Here is a 19,586-nt window from a genome sequence, read left to right as displayed (position 1 = left end):
TAAAAGCTAAAACACAGTAAATTAGAACAATATGAAAAAAAAACTAACATCAGGGAGGGGAATAAGACTCCTATTGCATAGCAGTTTCACTACGTAAAGGTAACAAGCTCAGGTGTGTCTTATTAAAATCATAGTAAAACCAGGAATGGCTCAAACTGCTATGCAATGGGAGTCTTACTTCCATCCCTGAAAATAAACTTGGTACAAATATTTTAGCCTTTAGTTGTAAGCCCTCCCTCTGGCAAAGGCAAGGTTTCAATGTATATTCTAAAGCCAGAAGCCAACATGTTTGTAACAGGCAAGACTTCAAACAGCACACTGCATTCCAGCTGGTCTCACCTGACATATTAGAGCCGGCCATGATCCCAGTGCAGCCGTTAAACATCACAGCGAACACCGTGGCAAAACTCATCATGTTGCCCGTGGTGTAGTCCACGGTGTAGCCACCTGGGGAGACAGAAAGAAAGACAGTATGCTTTATTAAGACTCTCATCGTATAGCAGTTTGATCCATTTCTGGTATTACTGTGTTTAATAAGACACAACTGAGCTTGTTACCTATACACACTGTGGCTACTCAAGCACATACTAAAACCTGGAATGTGTGAAACCACTTGGCAATAGAAGTCTATTTCCATCCTTGTGTTAATATATTTGCTGTAGGTAACATGATTTTGCACTTCAACCAGTGGAGCGAGTTTGAAGGGGTTGGGTACCAGGAAGCAGAAGCAACTTCTCCTTTTCATCTGTTGCATAAAAAAGCAAGCTAAGAACCAAAGAGATCTTCAACACAAAAATAAAAAGGGAGGAGGGCAATGACAATGGGGTAGCTTCGCACTCCTTTAATCTGATACCCCTCGCCCCAGCACTCACCCATGAGGTTCTCCTGCAGGGTGGCCAGCTTGAAGCCTGTGAAGTTGGCGGTGGTGGTGCCCGTGCCGTTGAGCAGGGGCACGGTGACCTCGTGGGGCTTGACCACGAAGAAGCTGATGAAGATGGTGATCAGCGCCACGAGGACGATGAGGAAGATGATGAAGGTGGCCTTGGCGTAGATGTGGGCGCCCACCAGGCACACCAGGAGGCACAACAACAGGATGCTCGTGCCGTAGAGCAGCTCCCACCAGTACGTGCGCGGCAGGACCTGCACGCTGCTGCCCAACCCTGCCTCGGGACCTGCACATATACACACACACAACAAGACAAGCCAAGCCGTTCACACGTAACCATGCACCGGACACTCGACAGGGTGTGAAATACAGAACCGCACCCTGCCTCTGGGCTAGTGCATTCCACACACACCCACACAGGTTTAGTGCTGCAGCCTGCTCCATTATACAAAGTGAATAATGTAACCAGTGGGCCAATTCGTTGTTTTGACACACTGACTAAATAGAATGCGTTAAAGCCCCACAATCTTCTTTATGCATCACCTGAATATTGGCTAAAGAGGTGCTGACTCAAAGCAGGCAGGTAGTGGCCATTCGACTGGAGATTCACATAGAGTCAAAACTCTCAAGGGCTGACCAGACCCAGGGCTCTGACTCTCTGGAGGAAGTGCTGTTGATGTCTCTGGCTAAATTCTGCTATCAGTAATTAAAAATGCTTTTACGTGCCTGGCTGTGAATAACGAAGACAGGACAGTCCTGCGATTCCTAGGAATAAAAGTTTCAGCAGAAACTCTTCTACGACACCAACCTTTCATCTTTTCATTGATTAATTATACATTCTAACTTGAAAACAGTGTAGAAAATTGTGGTTTTGTTATATATCTGAATTACTCAAGACAGGGCAGTATGCCTACCTTGCGGGACCCCAAAGGTGTCCATGATGGACTCCACCAGCCCCAGCACGAAGAGGGCGCTCCCACACACGTTGGCCAGGAAGAACATGATCCCAATGCTGCCCCCGAACTCCGGCCCCAGTGCGCGGCTGATCATGTCTGCGGGGCAATCAAGGGAAACACAAACACCACGAGAGGGGACACGGAACCTCTACCTGCCTGAGCTACACTGCAGTTGCTGCTGCTTTAGCTCAGCGGTAAGGCTTTGGTGGTTCCAGTTCTTTTAAGTGATATACAGAGTTTTAAAAAAGGGATTAAACCCCCAGAATTGTGATAAATGCATTATACAGTAATAAACAAATTGCTGCTGCTGCTGTTGATGTCTACAGAGTAGCTATGATGCTCTGTGGTGCCGCATATGGCTTGATTATTTCTTTAGATTTAGTTTAGCGTCGCACCCTTCAGTAGGCTAGCACTGGGAGGCTGTGTGGTCCAGTGGTTAAAGAAAAGGGCTTGTAACCAGGAGGTCCCCGGTTCAAATCCCACCTCAGCCACTGACTCATTGTGTGACCCTGAGCAAGTCACTTAACCTCCTTGTGCTCCGTCTTTCGGGTGAGACGTAGTTGTAAGTGACTCTGCAGCTGATGCATAGTTCACACACCCTAGTCTCTGTAAGTCGCCTTGGATAAAGGCATCTGCTAAATAAACAGAGAATAATAAATAAGCAAATAATACTGGGATTCATTACAGTCCAGCCTTCAGCCTACAGTCTGGGACCCAAACGCTCCATTACTATTCCTACTTCTGTGGGGTCAAGAGTTTAACACTATTAAAATGATCACTGTAGAAAACACAAAACCTGACTGAAACTGAAAGAATGAAACCCTTTTCTAAATCCATTAACTGTGAGAGAGTGACAAGCATTAACAGAACAAAACATAAAGAAAAGCACAAAATACAAACTAGATATACTATTTGGAAACTGATGCTGCTCTAGGTCGCTTCTCAAAGTGTTTGCTCAGTTAAAAAGGCAAACACTAAAATAGCTTTCCAAGTAAACCGTTGTGGCAGTTCCTTCTTTCTGAAGCAGGTGGCCTGTGTAGAAAGGAGTGCTGTGTGCTGCGTGCTGCGCACTGGGGAATCCCACAGCTCGTTTTGTGAGAGACTCGGCAGCCCAGGGAGAGCCTGGTTTCCTTGTTGGAAACATGCCACTGTGCCAGGCAGAGAGAAGATAAAATCTTCCTCCTATTAAACACGACAGCCTAGAGTCCTGACACAGCTACAGTACCAGCAACACAATCAGAGAATCTCTACCACAGCTGTGTGGGTGGATTGGGGGGGGGGGGGGGGGGGGTGACGACATAAATCAGATATGAGGAAGTACAAAAACAAACACTCAGTTTAGTAATCATTCCTGAGTGCCATATTTCGTTCTGCACTTTATAATACATGATCACATTGTGTGTAGTGTCTCTTATAAGAGAACTCATTTCACGCAGTTTGAACAGGCAGAAGTGCTCAGATTCCTGTTCCTCTCGCCCAAACTGCACAATCTTTTCTAACAATGAGAGACACCCAGCACGTCTCAAATTAACTCACAGACTCAGTGAAAACAGCCCAAACAGTAAGAATTCACATTCACAGAGCAAGGTGCCGTTAACAGTGGTAATGTCTTCTATGTTTGGAGTAGTGCTCAGTATTTAATTATCGGCTTGTGGTTAATAACAGCATAACGCTATGAGCTGAATCTGACTGCATCGTGTCCTGTAAAGCAAGCCGACTGGATGGAGGCCACGTGACTCCACTCTGACTGGAAGGATACAGTAGGCGCCGCCTGCGTCAAGCGCCCCATTGGTGGAGATGGCGCACACTGACAGCACGGTCATGCCGATGATGATGTAGGCCACGATGAACATGGCGATGGTCTGGTACAGACCGGACTGGCCCACCGCGAACCCTGCGGGGAGAAACGCAATGCAGCAAGCTCAGATAACAATGGGATTTTACATCGGCAGGCTGCCACCCAGCGCATGTACATTACAAGTTACATTGTTATTCTGTAAAGAGAATGTTCCTGAAGTTAAAATAAACACGCTGAAACATGAGATACAGGTCAGTTTGTATAGATCAGATGCCTGTTTAATCAGTTGTAGAAGATGGTTTATCTGAGACTAATCTATTATACAGCAGACAGTCAAAGGGTGACCTTTCGCTGGGGGAGCCGCTGCAAATCAGCAGACAGCCAAGACACACGCCCCCATTGAATCGCCAGACCTGCGCTTGTGACGCACAGCACAGCCACATGAGTAGTCATGACAGTATAATAAACATGATCATACACACTGAACCCTCCAGGTAAGCACTGGTTCCCAACACAAACTGCTGCAGTTTATAGAGCTGTGTTGGGGGTTTCATTCCTGTTCCTTCTGGTAGCATGAGGTCAGGTGGCATTGCCAGCGTTTTTATTTCTTTTCAGCAAAACCTGGACAAACTCCACTCGAGTGTTTCTGCAATAGAGGCTGAACTAATAACATACCTGAGACAAAACCGCTTCACAAAACAACACAGCAAAGCAGAAACACAACCACAGAAACAGGTAAAAACAACTAATAAAACGACTAAAGGTAAAGACTAATATACAGGCACATAATGTATTAGTTATATATATATATATATATATATATATATATATATATATATATATTATATATATTGTTCCCCCCCGAAGTTACTTATGAAAGTTAACATAGCAAGTAGTCATAGGTTTTGCCTGGCCACAATGATTCAGAACTCCACTTCACCCAACTCAACAGGAGTTTGCTTAATAAAATCAATACACGATACACCCAGCTGTCACTGTAGTACTTTGGCCCTGCTAAATATTCTGGCCCTCGTTTTCCAGATGTATTTACTACAGGGCCTATGTAATTATCGCCTCTCTGAAACGTGTAGCGGCATACTCTTCAAGGAGTTTGCCATTGGAGTGACTGCTGGTATGTCGATGAAAATAAATTGAAAACAGAAAATCAAAACACTATATTTACAAGTATGTGGCATAGCTAACTTACTTAGGGTCTACACCTAGCACAACGTGTTACTGTAAGTTAGTAGTGTTCGCTTATTATTTTATTTAATTGATGGATGTATTTATTGTATTGATTATAAAAGTTTGAACAGAAATATTTTTTATATATTTTATTTTGTATAATTGTTTTATTCGTATTGTTAAGTTAATTTCCTGGACAGTATTAATGAATCACAATTAACTCACCGATTCTGAGGAACACCACGACGCTAAACATGGAGAGCAGTGTCGGGATAACGACCCCGAAAAAGGTGGAGAGCTTCTGGGGCTGTGGAGTCTGTGTCCGGCTGCTTGAGCCACGGAGCTGGCTCCCATCTCGCCCGCCGGTTCCCGGGGCATGGCGCAGGCGGTCCGCGTCAGTTATACTGGAGGAAAGCCGGTAATGCAAAAGCGGGGTCCTGTCTGTCATTCTCTTCTAGTGTAATAATCTTCGCTCTTGCGCTGAGCCGACACGACACCGAGCCAGCAAGCATCAAACTCTCTGGACGCATAAACACCAAGCGAGGCTGCTAACTCTCTAATCATTCAACTGATGAAAACAAGACGATTTTTCAGCCAGAATGCGGAACTGCAATTCCCAGTTTCACTATCCTTGTTACACCACCGTGTAACTCCCGTGATTTCCCTGGTTGAAAAGATCACGTGATTCGGGTTTCAGTCATATGACCGCAGTGCATGGTAATTCCCCGTGCTGCTGAGAGCACAGTACTTAGTAATAATATGTTGGCCCTGGTAGTACTGTCGCTTCATCTGCTTGTGTGGCAACTTTAACAAGCCAGTGTGAACTGGCAAATCAGAGTGCTTGTAGTACTTCATTCTGAAGCAGAAGTTGTTCAGCAGCCGGCTATAGCAGATCCGCCCCGCTTTATTACAGCTACTTTGTGTAGAGTGATTGCATGTAGGTCGGGTTCATAAGTATTTCACCAAATGTTTTCTTCTGGCAGTCTAGCACGATTGCAAACATTTTGGCTGCTTCATCAGCGCTAGTTAAAACATGCGTACGGTGTAGGGCCAGAATATGAGGGGCCGTTCAATTCAAAATTTCAACTTTCTGGCTATAACATATATCAGAACGGGTGTAACATATGTTAGAATGGGTATAGCATATGTTAGAATGGGTATAGCATATATCAGAATGGATATAGCATATGTTAGAATGTGTATTACATATATCAGAATGGATATAGCATATATCAGAATGGGTATAACATATATCAGAATGGATATAGCACATATCAGAATGGGTATAACATATATCAGAATGGATATAGCACATATCAAAATGGGTATAACATATATCAGAATGGATATAGCACATATCAGAATGGGTATAACATATATCAGAATGGATATAGCACATATCAAAATGGGTATAACATATATCAGAATGGATATAGCACATATCAGAATGGGTATAACATATATCAGAATGGATATAGCACATATCAGAATGGGTATAACATATATCAGAATGGATATAGCACATATCAAAATGGGTATAACATATATCAGAATGGATATAGCACATATCAGAATGGGTATAACATATATCAGAATGGATATAGCATATATCAGAATGGGTATAACATATATCAGAATGGATATAGCATATATCAGAATGGGTATAACATATATCAAACTTGTGTGGCTATACAGCAAACTGGATACATCAAACTTGTGTGGATATACAGCAAACTGGATACATCAAACTTGTGTGGATATACAGCAAACTGGATACATCAAACTTTTTTTTTTTTAGAATTGACACGTGACACAGCAACAAATGCATGTGCTTCTGTAACCGTCATTTCATAATTATCTTCAGTAATGGCAGAGTCCGCGAAATCTGTAATTGATTTAGTCGACAAACTGGCAGGTGATAGGAGCCATGTAATGATTAATACATGATGTATAAACGTACCATAGATATTTAAAATATATATATAATATACATACAATTAAAGGGGTCGGAAAAGTGAAGTGCAGCGGCGAAGGTAATCCTATCATGGCGTTTATTAATTTTATGTTTTGCTGTTTTCTTTTCTGTTTGCCGATTAACACATGTGTAGCATCAATAATCGATATTGAGGAGTTTTTACTTTCTTTGAAGTCGTGTTTGAGACGCCTAGAGCAAGCGGAACTTCGTAGAGACATAATACTGATGGAAGTTTTGTTTCTTAAACTAGAGAGTCATCTCGAAATTATAGCAGCAATTCTTATTTCTTTTTTCTACGCTGATATTCAACATCCAAGTTTGATTTCCATCTTTGAACAAATTCACACAGATCTGAAATGTGCAGTTGAATCTTTACGCATTAATATTGACTCTATGCAAGTAAATACTTGCGACTCTACCTACAGAACCTTGGCAGCGAGACAAGGACACGTGGGAATACCAAGGTAAAAAGTACAGCTTTCTTTACAAGGAAGTGCACACATATATGAATGTACTTATTTAAACAATGAAGTGCTGTGGAGTTACATGTTGACAATGCCCGGTATTCGTGTTTAGGGTTATCGGGACATTTGAAAAAGTTGTTTTTTTTAACTATTTATAATTCTATCGTGTTCAGAATTCACATACACTTTTTGAATAGTACACACCATTATATAAATACGAATGTATTGGGATGGGAAAATATAAATATATCCATCGGCATTTTTAAGATTAGGGCCAATGTGCACTTGCCCTTACCCTTACTTACCCTTTACTTTACTATCATTTAGACCAGCGTGTGGTAGGTTTTGGCCCTGCCCCGATTTGTATTGTCTCAAAATTGCATTTTTTTTAATCCAAATGTATTTCCTCACAAATCTATCTTTTGTAGACATATCACTCTAATCTGAACACTACTTATTTCTGTAAAACATAAAAATACTCTTATAGGCTACAGGTTTTCTTGTAATACATTACGTAGGTGTAATAAGGACGTATGTATTAAGATAAGTATTTTTGTTATCTTTCCTGTATGAATGCCTAAGTAGACCTGCCTATACAGGCTACATACAAATTATCCATACACTTTGATCTTAATGGCCATGTGTTATACTGCCACACTAACATTAGTACAGCGACCCGCTAACAATATTGAATTCCTATTGTGTGTTTAGATTTTCAATCAGAAGTAACCAGATCGATTTTCTTCGGAAAATGGGATTTTCATGGAAAGCAATTGCAAAATGCCTGGGAGTCTCCGTTTCTACTGTGTATCGCAGAAGAAAAGAAATGGGAATGGATACCTCCCATCACAACAGATTTTCTGACATGAGTAATCACATTCTTGATGATGAAATACAACACGTTTTGTCTCTTACTCCCAATGCTGGAGAAAGCTATGTCAGGGGCAGTCTTGTGCAGAGAGGAGTGAGAGTGCAAAGGTGGAGGGTTCGGGAGCGGCTTTCTATTTTAGATCCAGTTGGAAGAGCTGTAAGAAAACGAAGAGCAATTAGACGCAGAGTTTACAATGTGCCCGGGCCAAATCATTTATGGTATGCATATTCTTTTTAAACCATTTCCTGACATTGTCTCGCCCTAATATGTCATATAGAAAGCTTGCTGCTCGCAGGAGTTTAATCAAATATTACCAAACAAGATATGTAACACAACCTATGCTGCATAGTTATTTAAATTCATATCTTTTTATGTAGATTATTTATTTCGGCCCACCTCTGCAAGCTTGTATGTGATAAAAGACCACCTAATGGTCAAGGACAGGTTAAAAATGCCACAAATATCTGCATAGACGTACAGTAGTTTTGCATGTAAGAAGTTTGTTACTGACTACCTTATCCTTACGAAAAATAACTTCATAATTGTTTTCCTTTCAGTTGTCAGTTATAATTCAAGTTGGCATTTTATTATTTTAAAATATAGCACAACCCAAGGAGGACATTTGTATTATTGGAGCCACAAGAGATGGAAAATACTGATCTCAGCAGCATGCATGCATAATTATAAATATCCACGTTGAAGCTTGTATTTGTAATTAAATTGAGTTTCTATTGTTTCCACAGGCACATTGATGGTAACCACAAGCTAGTGTCATGGAGATTTATTTTCCATGGATGTGTGGATGGCTTCAGTCGACTTCTCATCTACTTAAAATGTTGCACAAATAATTTGTCCCAAACAGTTTTAACACTGTTTGAAGATGGAGTATCTAAATTTGGACTACCATACCGAGTTAGGGGGGATCTAGGGGGAGAGAATATTCGAGTTGACCGCTTTATGATTACTATGAGGGGTGTAAATAGAGGTAGCTTCATAGCGGGAAGGAGTGTTCATAACCAACGAATTGAGCGGCTGTGGGCAGAGCTCAACAGAGTGGTCATACACTACTACAGTGACTTGTTTCACTGGATGGAAAATCAGGGAATATTAGAATCTATAAGAGGGTACCACATTTATGCTCTTCATTATGTTTATTTGGGCAAGATCAATAGATCTGTCACAGAATTTGTGCACCAGTGGAATAACCACACCTTGAGTACTGAAGGACATCGTTCTCCTTACCAGTTGTGGACTGAAGGAATGTTGCAGAACAGTACTGTTCTTCATGATGTGCCTGTATCAGAATATTATATCAATGGTGCTCAAAATCCAGACTATGATACCAATGACCATATATTGCATGAAAATACACTGCTGTCTGAAGAGCAAATAAACTACCTCCAGTCAATGGTAGATCCGAGCACTGATGATTTAAATTATGGAATAGATCATTATATGTTCACGTGTCATATTTTACAGAGCGTTTTTGGTTATGAAGCGTGATGTTTGAAGTCACATAGAAGTACAAAAAAATCTTTCTACTGCTCATCAAATATTACATTTAAAGAGTGGCCCAACAGTCACACACTCAGGATTCCTGAGTGTAAGACTGTTCATCAAATTGAACTGTATATGGTCACACAGAATGCACCTCAGATAGATGGGAGATTTTCAGGGTGATTTTTAAAGCTTTTTGCTCCACAGCAAAAGCTTCTCCAGATTTTCTGAAAGTAATTGTAAAAGTTTAAAGGTGCAAATCTAGCCAGAGACAATGTAAGTATGGAAGAGAAATAAAATTATTTTTTGAAAACATGCTTTTTTCTTTTCTAAGTCATCTATATCATAGAACAAAATATGCCGTGGTTTTATTTTTGTGCATGTTAAAAATTTCCATGTAATCCTCTATACCTTGCTTTTTATCTTCAGTTTGCGTGTTTATTTCCACTGTAACCATTTAATTTTAAATATTACACATTTTCTTCAGAAACAGACATGCATTATTTTTAAATGTAATAACATTCACATCTTACTTATAAGATGCCAATGGGCTCAGTAATACCTACAAAATGAATTGCTAAATAAAATGATAGAAAACAAATATTGTAATGCAAAAACATTTACTTTAAAAATATAATAAATCAACTAGTCATTTTATTTCAAATTATTAATTTTCAAATATTCATGCACTTAACAAAAGAACCTGTCAAAGTATGTGATCAAAATTGTTGCTTTTAATTCTCATTCAACATCTACAATTGTTATACTTTCCAGTTTTTGTAATAATCAAGTAACCTCTTTATAATAACTATAACTGTGTTGACAAGTTAAAACACAACATTTTACCAGTTATTTCTACTGTTTTTGTAATCTACAGTACCTAGTGTTCCATGCTGTGCTTCAGGTTTCTCCATATCCATGTTTGAGTTTCCTTTAGTTGCAATAGATTGGGGGGGGGGGGGGGGGGGGAATCAAATGCTTTGATTTGATTTCTCTTCCAGACTGGTCACATGTAAGGAGTGGTATGTAGCGCTATCCTTCTGAAGAGTATGGGCATCAAATCTTGGCACAGCAGTAGATTTTTCTTTCAAATGTTAATGCACCCTGCAGAATTGAGATATCCTTCAATAAACATCTAGTAGTGTGTCTTGTGTGGCCACAGTCTGAAAAGGAATGAAGGCATTGAACTTCTTCCATGGGTGCCCCACAGCCCAGACACAAATCCAATTGAGCACCTGTGTAAGTGCCTGGCTCATCAGTGGAGATAAACCCATCCACATCCCACACACCAATATGTTGGAACTAAAGGAGACTCGCACCGATCTGGAGAAACCTGGACCAAAGAATGACGCAACACCTAGTAGATTCAATGCAGGTTAGAAGCTCTTTGCACTGCAAACGGTGGCTCAACCAAGCGCTACAATAAAGTATATCGCTTTTGTTTTTATTAGTCAATTTCAGAACCAAACTAACATTAACTAACAATTTATTGGGATGGCCAAATTATTATAGCAGGACACCATGTATACACATGTAAACTTCTGGAGTATGAGCAAATTGTTTAGGTAACTAAATTCAGTGTGAAACAATTATTTTAAAAATAAAACAATACATTTCTGTGCACTTCCTGTTTTTGTTAAACTGCAATCGCGGGCAAACATTTGAAATCCATTTGCAGAAAAGGTAAATAATCTGATTGATATTGACTATGAAGAAATTGTAATAAAATGAATTTGTCTTTTGAGACCATTTGACTATAAGCAAATTTGGCAAACAGTCACATTACATTCCTTTTTGTTAAGAAAAGTTTGCATACCCAGATCTATAATTATGAAAACGTATCTTTCATTAACTAATAATGTGTGAATTACATTGTTGACACAATTACATTTTGCAAACAAATAGCTGCTACTACACAAACATTTCTATGGTGGCTCACTGAGGACATGAGAACAATGGCAACCCTTTCTATAAACATGCAACTGCTTTCTGGCTGCAGGTGCCTTATAAAATCAATGAAGATGCTTATTAACTTGCATTTAGACTAAACAACCATGTGTTCAAAAACTGGTTTACAACCACATCTTGTTAAATTAACCAAAACAAAAAGAATTGTACAATAGTGTGGTTGTCCCAAACATTTGCACTGAACTGTTTTATACTTAAGGTGACCATATGACTCCATGTTCAGTGGGACAGTTCAGGCTTTTTAACTCACACTTCATTGCATTCTGTTAAGTGCAGTACTACTTCTCTTAAACAAGTAATGAGGTACCCGAGATGTAAAACATACCTAAATGCATTGAGATGCGAGTTTAAAAGCCTGAACTGTCCCAAACTGTCCAACTGAACATGGAGTTGGTAAGAGTATGAAGGACTGCCTCAGGGGTGACCAAAGCCTGGAGAGTTGAGAATAGCAAAATCCATCTGCTTCTTAAATTCATCAAAGGACTTCAAAATTGGTAGCTTTAAAATATTGCAGCATGTGTTAGCTTGTGGAAAGTTGGAGATATATCCTTCATTATTCTCATGCAGGAACTCAACAGACGGTTGTGGTTGAAAACCAAGAGGTGGCTCTTTGTCTGCTCCTGTAATGAATGCTAGAATCTGTCTTAATGACACGTTGGACTCCGCATCTGAAAATAAAAATAGTGAAAAATAAAAGTAAATAATTATATAAATGCATAAACAAGTGTTGTGCATCAAAGTTAAACTTTCTTTTGCAAAATTATACACATGGATTACATCATATTCTTTAAAATCATTTTACATTCAAACAATTACCACACTGTAAAAAGGGATATTAAGGCATTTGTGGTATTTTTATATTCCAACACTTTATCTAAATATGAAAAATGTGTATTTATTTTTTTAAACGTTAAATATTCCTACATTTTTTCCCCCCAAAGCTTGCTGGTGGCTGTGGTACAGAAAACAATTAATGTAGTAAAAATTGACGATGCTTTAGGTCTTGTCCCAGCCCCGCAACTGTCACCTTTATGAATACCATAATATAGTAAATGTCTTTCATATAGGTCTGAGCCAGAGTATATATCTCAGAATGGCAAGTCTGCAATTGATGGCCATGGCTAGTCACCTTAGGTGCAACAAACTTGATCCCTTCAATATGAAGGTAATTACTTGCTTATTAGCAGGTGTATATTATTAGGCTGCATGTTTGACTGCAAGCATTTTATCGTGTTTGGCTTATTACAGTTTTGGGGATTACGATTTTGGTATGAAAATTTGGTTCCTAGGACAGCTTCAGGTGACAAGTGACTCAACCTAGCTGTATACAGGGATTTTGGGTGAAGGTAACCTTACACTTTCTTGCAGAAAAAGTACATATTACATTTAAACCATATCCACTTTGTCAGCTGCAATGACCCAGCAGCCCTTCCACATTGATGCAAGTACATTATCTTTACCTTCCACATCCTGTAGGTAATCTCTCCAATAGCCCACAATTCGTTGTTCCTCACGTCTTTTATTACTTCCAGCAGTGCTGAATGATATTTTGAACAATTCTGAAAACTGTTCAGATGTGAGCACTTCCTCCCTCCAGCAAAATGAATTGGCGAAAAGAACAGGATGTGCAACAATGGCGTCAAGCACACCAAGCGTCTTCAATCCCTCTTTTAACCTAGGAAACATATATAAAGTACATGAGAAACAGAATGCCTGCTTCTTTCTTCATGTTAGTGACCAGTCAACACATACCGTACTAATAAATAAAGTTGGACATCAGTTCAGATATTTCTTACAAAACTACACAGAATATTTTCTACCTTTACTGTGACAGTGTACGTAACATGTTTTATAAATCTAAACAAACTATTACTCACAGTTCAATGTGAATATTGCTAATGTAAGCATTAATTAAATGGTTGAACAGGTATTTGCTACACTCTCACTCCATATTTAATATACTCATGTTTTCAACTGACAAGTATAAATATAGTAATCTACTGAAATGCATGACAAAATAAATGTACCTTTCCAGGGAATTTCTTGTTCGGCCACAAACATACCACTTCATGAAGTCTTGTACAAGTACATCTCTGTCTTGCAGATTTTGTAAATAGCGGTAACATCCTGCCACATGCAGAAGGTTGCAATGCTTGGCTGCAACATCTTTAAGCCCCTCTAGTGTTGACACATTCTCCATCTGAAAAAGTCAAAACATAAGTATAAAACTTAACTCAGAATTGGTATGACAACATCATACCAGCCAAACCTTTATAAAAACTAGTGTGTGGGGGGAGTGTATGAGAATAACATGAAGCATGGCAATAGTCAGAAACTGCTAACACACAACAAATCTATGTAAAGAGGAATATTTTCCAATAATACATTAGTATTATTATTAATAGTGATACACAGATTCTCATTAAATGTATTCAAGTTAAAACTTTGAACGCACCTCCAAAATTATCTCTGCAATATCACAATCACAGATGTCTTTCACAGAAGGTGTGACCTGCTGAGGGTCATAGGCTAGACTGTCATATAATGTCAGAGAAAAAAAGTTGGGGGATGGTCCGCCATGCACCAAAGATACGGCTATAATTCTTCCAGCCAGAAAGTAATCATCATCACGTAATGCTATTGAAATACATAAAAGAATGAAGCATGTGAAAAAATTATAGATGGGTGTATTGCAAGAAAATTAATATTAAAAAACAAATTAAATACCTAAAACTGCAATTACCTTGGGAATCGCAGGTCAAATTTTTCCAGTCTTCTGAACCTTCAAATATTTTACTGTTCTGTAGTGTCTGCATTAATAAAGTTAGAAATTCCCTTGTAGGACCACCTCTGTCCACAGCTCCTTCCGAGTTGCCATCTGAGTCAGTAAACATTACAGACATTCTATTTTCTGGCTTGTATGTTTTGCGCTTAAATCCACGAAGTGCACCATCCCATATATTTATTCTATCAATATTGAACTTTGAAACTGCATCTTCATCTATTTGTAGGGCAAGATTTGTGATAACATCATGAAGAGTTACTTGATCTCTATAAAAGAAAAGAACATTTAGGTAGTTAATACATTGTGCTTGTGAACACAACTTTTGCTAAAAATATAAAACACTATATTTTTTGTCTGTATACGATAGGGTTCACTTGAGCATTGCAAAAATATTAGTGGGAGAAATGCAATCATTTTGACACATTATAAATATTTTGAAAAAAATACCCATCATGTAAGCGGACAGATGAATTCTCAGCAAACTGTACTCCTTCTTCATCACTTGAAGAATTAAGCTCAATACAATCATAGATAAGTGATGTATACTGCCTAAAAGAAAAATAAATAAAAATATATTTTATTGAAACTCTTCTGCTTACATACACGTTCCTCCTAAATTCAATGGTAACAAAGCTGGTGTTACACTGGTGTTACATTTATGGTGACAAACTGAGAAAAATGAAGCAATATCTTACTTGTAACAATCTGATCCTTTTTTCTCCAGAACATTAGTTTCCAAAGTCATGGCAGATGTAGACTGAAACAGTGTAGTGTGTATTTTAGATGCCTCTACACCAAATGACACTGGTGTCTGTGTTAGTACAGAGTCTGCAGAAACACAAACATCCTGTACTGCATGAAGATCATTACTGTCCAAGCCTAGATAGTTTGGAAATGCGATTCCAGCATTATGCAGACCATCTGGATTGGATGTCACAGGTTCAGAGGAACATCCAAGTATTTCATCTGCAACTAGTGTCTCTTCACGAATACAGTTAGGATCCTGAGAATTATCTGGCACATTAGTTTTATCCCAGTCTTCCTAAAATGGCAAAGTAATGAAATAAATGAATAAAAACTTAATTATGTATGAATATTCAAAATAGAAAATCTATTTGTTTTATTATACATTACATCAAAAACATACTTATTTTTTAAAGTAAAAAATCTGTGGTATTATTTTCTTTAAACAGGATAAAAATTATTCCTGAAACAGAATTGTGTAACTGCATTACGATGACAGATGTTGCCAAAGAATGCTTAATTTATTAATAAAGATGGATACTGTTTCTCTGACATTTCCTCAAATACACAATTTCAGATGAACAGATAACTTATTACTGTCCCTGACAAATTATAGAAAAGTATAATATATGATTTGCATGTCATCTACCTAGAAGTAACACAGCAAAACTTCTAAACCCTAGTAACTTAATCCTAACATAGACATGAGGCAAATATTTCACAAAACAAGAAAAATAAAACTTACAGGTTGTTGGTCCAGCCTTTGCAGATCCAAGATTTCAACCGAGGGGCGAATATAGACAGAGCGTTGCTTAAATATTTTGTTCATCATCCAACCATTGAGTGTTTGGTTCCTCATTAGAGAAGGAGCTATCAGTTTATTGTGGCAAGCCATGAGTATTTCCAAACTGTAATTAAATAAGGTTTTTCTTGCATTAAATGTAAGATATTTGGATAGCGTTCTTGCAAAACGTTTTTCAACAACCACCAATAAATAATTAAAGCAAAACATGTTTTAAAACACTTGTAAAGTGCAAGCAGTGTGGCACTTTTTGTATTTATTTTTCACACATAATACAAGTGTAACAAATACACAGTGGATTTTAATATTAATAGTATAACTATTGTAAAAATCCACAGCACAACACTTTACCTATACAGCACTAAATTGCAGAACATCTATAGTACATCTTAACGTATATCTGCCCTGTAGCATTAGTAATAATAAACATGCATACTTAGCTCCTGGAGGAAGATGACTGCTGAAAGCTGATCTAATATTCTCTAGAAGTTCTTCAGCCGACCACTCCTTGTGGAATTCAAAGGCATTCATCACATGCCCACTTTCATAGAGTAATTGCTTGGTTCCGTGTTTTTTACAACTACATTGTTGTGAGGTCCGCCCAGCAATACTACCTCCTTTGTAAAAGTAGCAGGACCTTTGAAAGTTGGTCGCCTTCTTAAACAAAGAAATATATCACATTATTTTCATAACATGTGCATTTATTCATTCATGTATACAGGCTTACTTTTGTGAAAATGTAGTACTCGTTCAAGTTACATTTCAGTATGGCTGTTTCAAGCATCCATTAATGTATACAAATATAAATTACTTAAAATAATAACAATAATATAACAACGTAGCTCACATATAAACTAAACTTAACTTTTTTTCCCGTTACAAAAGCCTGTTACGAATTTATGAATTACCACTTCTTTTGGCGTGCATGCACGTATTTGGTTTATCGTGCCTAGGTGTATAGGACACTACCGTGTGGCCTACACACAAAATGCGTGTTATTAAAATTTAAAACCCACTTGAAAATAATAAATATAACTAGGTAATGCTTACTTTTTGGTTGGTTGGGTTAATCTTTGCGGTGGTCGTATCGTTGATCTCGTGAAATAAGATGATGCAAGACTTGACGTGTTACTGATTTCGGAATGTGTAGGCCCGGCGGCAACTGATGAAGCTGGTCTCAAAAAAATTGTTTTTAATTCTTTTTCCACATTATTTTCATTTACGACTTCGTGCATCCTGCGACCCGCGTTTTCTAAAACATTTGCTAAAGTTGTTAACAGGCTCCTATCACCTGCCAGTTTGTCGACTAAATCAATTACAGATTTCGCGGACTCTGCCATTACTGAAGATAATTATGAAATGACGGTTACAGAAGCACATGCATTTGTTGCTGTGTCACGTGTCAATTCTTAAAAAAAAAAAAAAAGTTTGATGTATCCAGTTTGCTGTATATCCACACAAGTTTGATGTATCCAGTTTGCTGTATATCCACACAAGTTTGATGTATCCAGTTTGCTGTATATCCACACAAGTTTGATATATGTTATACCCATTCTGATATATGCTATATCCATTCTGATATATGTTATACCCATTCTGATATATGCTATATCCATTCTGATATATGTTATACCCATTCTGATATATGCTATATCCATTCTGATATATGTTATACCCATTCTGATATGTGCTATATCCATTCTGATATATGTTATACCCATTCTGATATGTGCTATATCCATTCTGATATATGTTATACCCATTCTGATATATGCTATATCCATTCTGATATATGTAATACACATTCTAACATATGCTATATCCATTCTGATATATGCTATACCCGTTCTGATATATGTTATAGCCAGAAAGTTGAAATTTTGAATTGAACGGCCCCTCATACCAGAAAGTGGTACACCTACCAAAACTTGACCCAGGTTTGAAGCTGTCAGTGCTGTGATTGACTACCGCATAAATCATTTCCGACTCGACAAACTGCAGTTCACCCACAAAACCCTACACGTTTATAATTTGACATAACACAATGTGTTGCTCATCAGTTAAAGTCAAACAAATAGAGATAGACTGCAGTTTGCACCGAGTGACCAGAAGGTCGTTAATAGATCGATGTGCATATAACATTAAAGGTCGTTGTTATAGTTTTGTGAATAATGTGTTAAGATTAGGTTAGACAGGCACATTTAGTGCGAGAGGTCGCGGGTTCGCGCCCGCCCACGCCTATGTGTGGAGTGTGGAGCGCCTCGCCCTGTGGGACGCACCTGCTTGTGGTACCGAGATCGCTACAATAGTAAAAACATAACAAACAAACAAAAAACACATACATACACGCAGACCCAGCTAGGCATTGTGTTTGATACACTGTAGGCTATCAGCTATAAAGCCATAAGACTGAATTACTGACCACAGCTAGATACTGGGAATTACTTTGTATGCAAATGTAATTAATACTGCCCTGTACACGTTTTTGTATTAACTTAGCCCAACATAGTGACCCTCATATTATGCATGGCATCGTATGCTGATTAGACAGCGGAGACAGCGCCGCGAGGCAACCAAAAGAAGCGCTTAGCCTATTAATTAATTGACAATTTACACCGTGCAAACGTTTCAGGCAGTGTTTGACTTTTTGTATAACTTATCTACTACACTTTAGCCTGTGGTAAATATAATAATATAATCCAACCTGCTAATTTTTTATTTGACTTTGGCGTTTTTTTTTTCTCAGCGTGTGGATCTTTCAATTAATCAATCTTTATTTTTGTATAGCGCTTTTACCGGGGGTCGCCACAAAGCGCTTTACATGATAAAAACAAAAACATACTAATATATATAATCAGAAAATAGAACACATCTAGAAATATATAATCAACAAATAAACACACACACATAATCAGCAATAAAACACACATACAATTATATCTTACAAATACAGAAGCGAGAGAATATCACTTTAAAAACTTGCGTAAGCTAAGCTATACAAGTGTGTTTTTAAATGAGATTTAAAAGCATTGGCAGAAGGAGCTTCATTTATAGTACTGGGAAGTCGTTCCATAATTTCGGTGCAATGTAACTCAAGCATCTACCACCTGAGTTTTGTTTCTGAATACTTGGTATGGAAAGTAGCCTGGCATCCTGTGATCGAAGTGGACGATTAGGAACGTATGGTTTTAAAAGATCCTTTAAATAGGGTGGAGCTAAGCAATTTAGAGCCTTGTGGGATAATAATAGCACCTTAAAATCGATCCTAAATCGAACAGGAAGCAAATGCAAGGACGCTAGCACAGGGGTGATATGATCTTGTTTCTTACTCCCAGTTAAAACCCTTGCAGCAGCATTCTGTACAAGTTGCAGCCGAGATATAACATTGTTACTAATACCAGCAAAAAGGCTGTTACATTAATCAATCCTTGAAGATATAAAAGCATGCATCAATCTCTCTGCATTCTGCTTGGAAAGCATACCTCTCAGTCTAGCTATGTTTCTTAAATGAAAAAAGAACATTTTTGTAACATTTTTAATGTGTGATTCAAAGGAGAGGTCTGAATCAAAAGTGACACCTAGGTTTTTTTTATCTCTGCTCTAGAATCTGTACAGAGACCGTCGAGTAGAAAATCAGATGAATCTATGTTCTTGT

The 19,586-nt window shown here is 38.2% G+C and overlaps 3 protein-coding genes across 4 annotated transcripts in view; 1 reads left to right on the top strand and 2 right to left on the bottom strand.

Moving 5' to 3' along the window:
* The window catches only part of zgc:153039 (uncharacterized protein LOC767698 homolog), a 32,886-nt gene extending 27,339 nt beyond the window's left edge, over positions 1 to 5,547 (bottom strand). Inside the window, exons 1-5 of the mRNA XM_059034245.1 lie at positions 5,051 to 5,547; positions 3,602 to 3,736; positions 1,801 to 1,938; positions 873 to 1,172; positions 340 to 447 (exon numbers count right to left, since the gene is read on the bottom strand). Coding sequence (XP_058890228.1) covers positions 340 to 447; positions 873 to 1,172; positions 1,801 to 1,938; positions 3,602 to 3,736; positions 5,051 to 5,273 — 904 coding nt within the window. The 5' untranslated portion in view covers positions 5,274 to 5,547. The remainder of the gene's footprint in view (positions 1 to 339; positions 448 to 872; positions 1,173 to 1,800; positions 1,939 to 3,601; positions 3,737 to 5,050) is intronic.
* Positions 5,548 to 6,650: 1,103 nt separating this feature from the next.
* Positions 6,651 to 9,947, top strand: LOC117417176 (uncharacterized). 2 transcript variants are annotated; one of them, XM_034924657.2, is made up of 3 exons: positions 6,651 to 7,264; positions 7,976 to 8,353; positions 8,879 to 9,947. In XM_034924657.2, the coding sequence occupies exons 1-3, from the start codon at positions 6,870 to 6,872 to the stop codon at positions 9,636 to 9,638; spliced, it is 1,533 nt and encodes a 510-aa protein (XP_034780548.2). In that variant the 5' UTR covers positions 6,651 to 6,869; the 3' UTR covers positions 9,639 to 9,947. The 2 variants fall into 2 exon arrangements, with proteins under 2 accessions (XP_034780548.2, XP_034780549.2); XM_034924658.2 differs by lacking the exon at positions 6,651 to 7,264 and having other exon boundaries at positions 7,366 to 8,353.
* A 403-nt stretch (positions 9,948 to 10,350) lies between these two features.
* Positions 10,351 to 19,456, bottom strand: LOC117970535 (G2/M phase-specific E3 ubiquitin-protein ligase-like). Its single transcript, XM_059034252.1, has 10 exons — positions 16,982 to 19,456; positions 16,368 to 16,588; positions 15,875 to 16,037; positions 15,081 to 15,427; positions 14,833 to 14,934; positions 14,344 to 14,651; positions 14,056 to 14,237; positions 13,628 to 13,800; positions 13,061 to 13,275; positions 10,351 to 12,268 (listed from the first exon to the last, which is right to left on the bottom strand). Exons 2-10 carry the CDS (start codon positions 16,460 to 16,462, stop codon positions 12,015 to 12,017), a joined length of 1,839 nt encoding a protein of 612 aa, XP_058890235.1. The 5' UTR covers positions 16,463 to 16,588; positions 16,982 to 19,456; the 3' UTR covers positions 10,351 to 12,014.
* Between the last annotated feature and the right edge of the window lie 130 nt (positions 19,457 to 19,586).

The sequence above is a fragment of the Acipenser ruthenus genome, chromosome 12, assembly GCF_902713425.1.
Source record: "Acipenser ruthenus chromosome 12, fAciRut3.2 maternal haplotype, whole genome shotgun sequence".
Classification (NCBI taxonomy): Eukaryota; Metazoa; Chordata; class Actinopteri; order Acipenseriformes; family Acipenseridae; genus Acipenser; species Acipenser ruthenus.
This window is presented reverse-complemented; position numbering and strand designations above follow the sequence as displayed.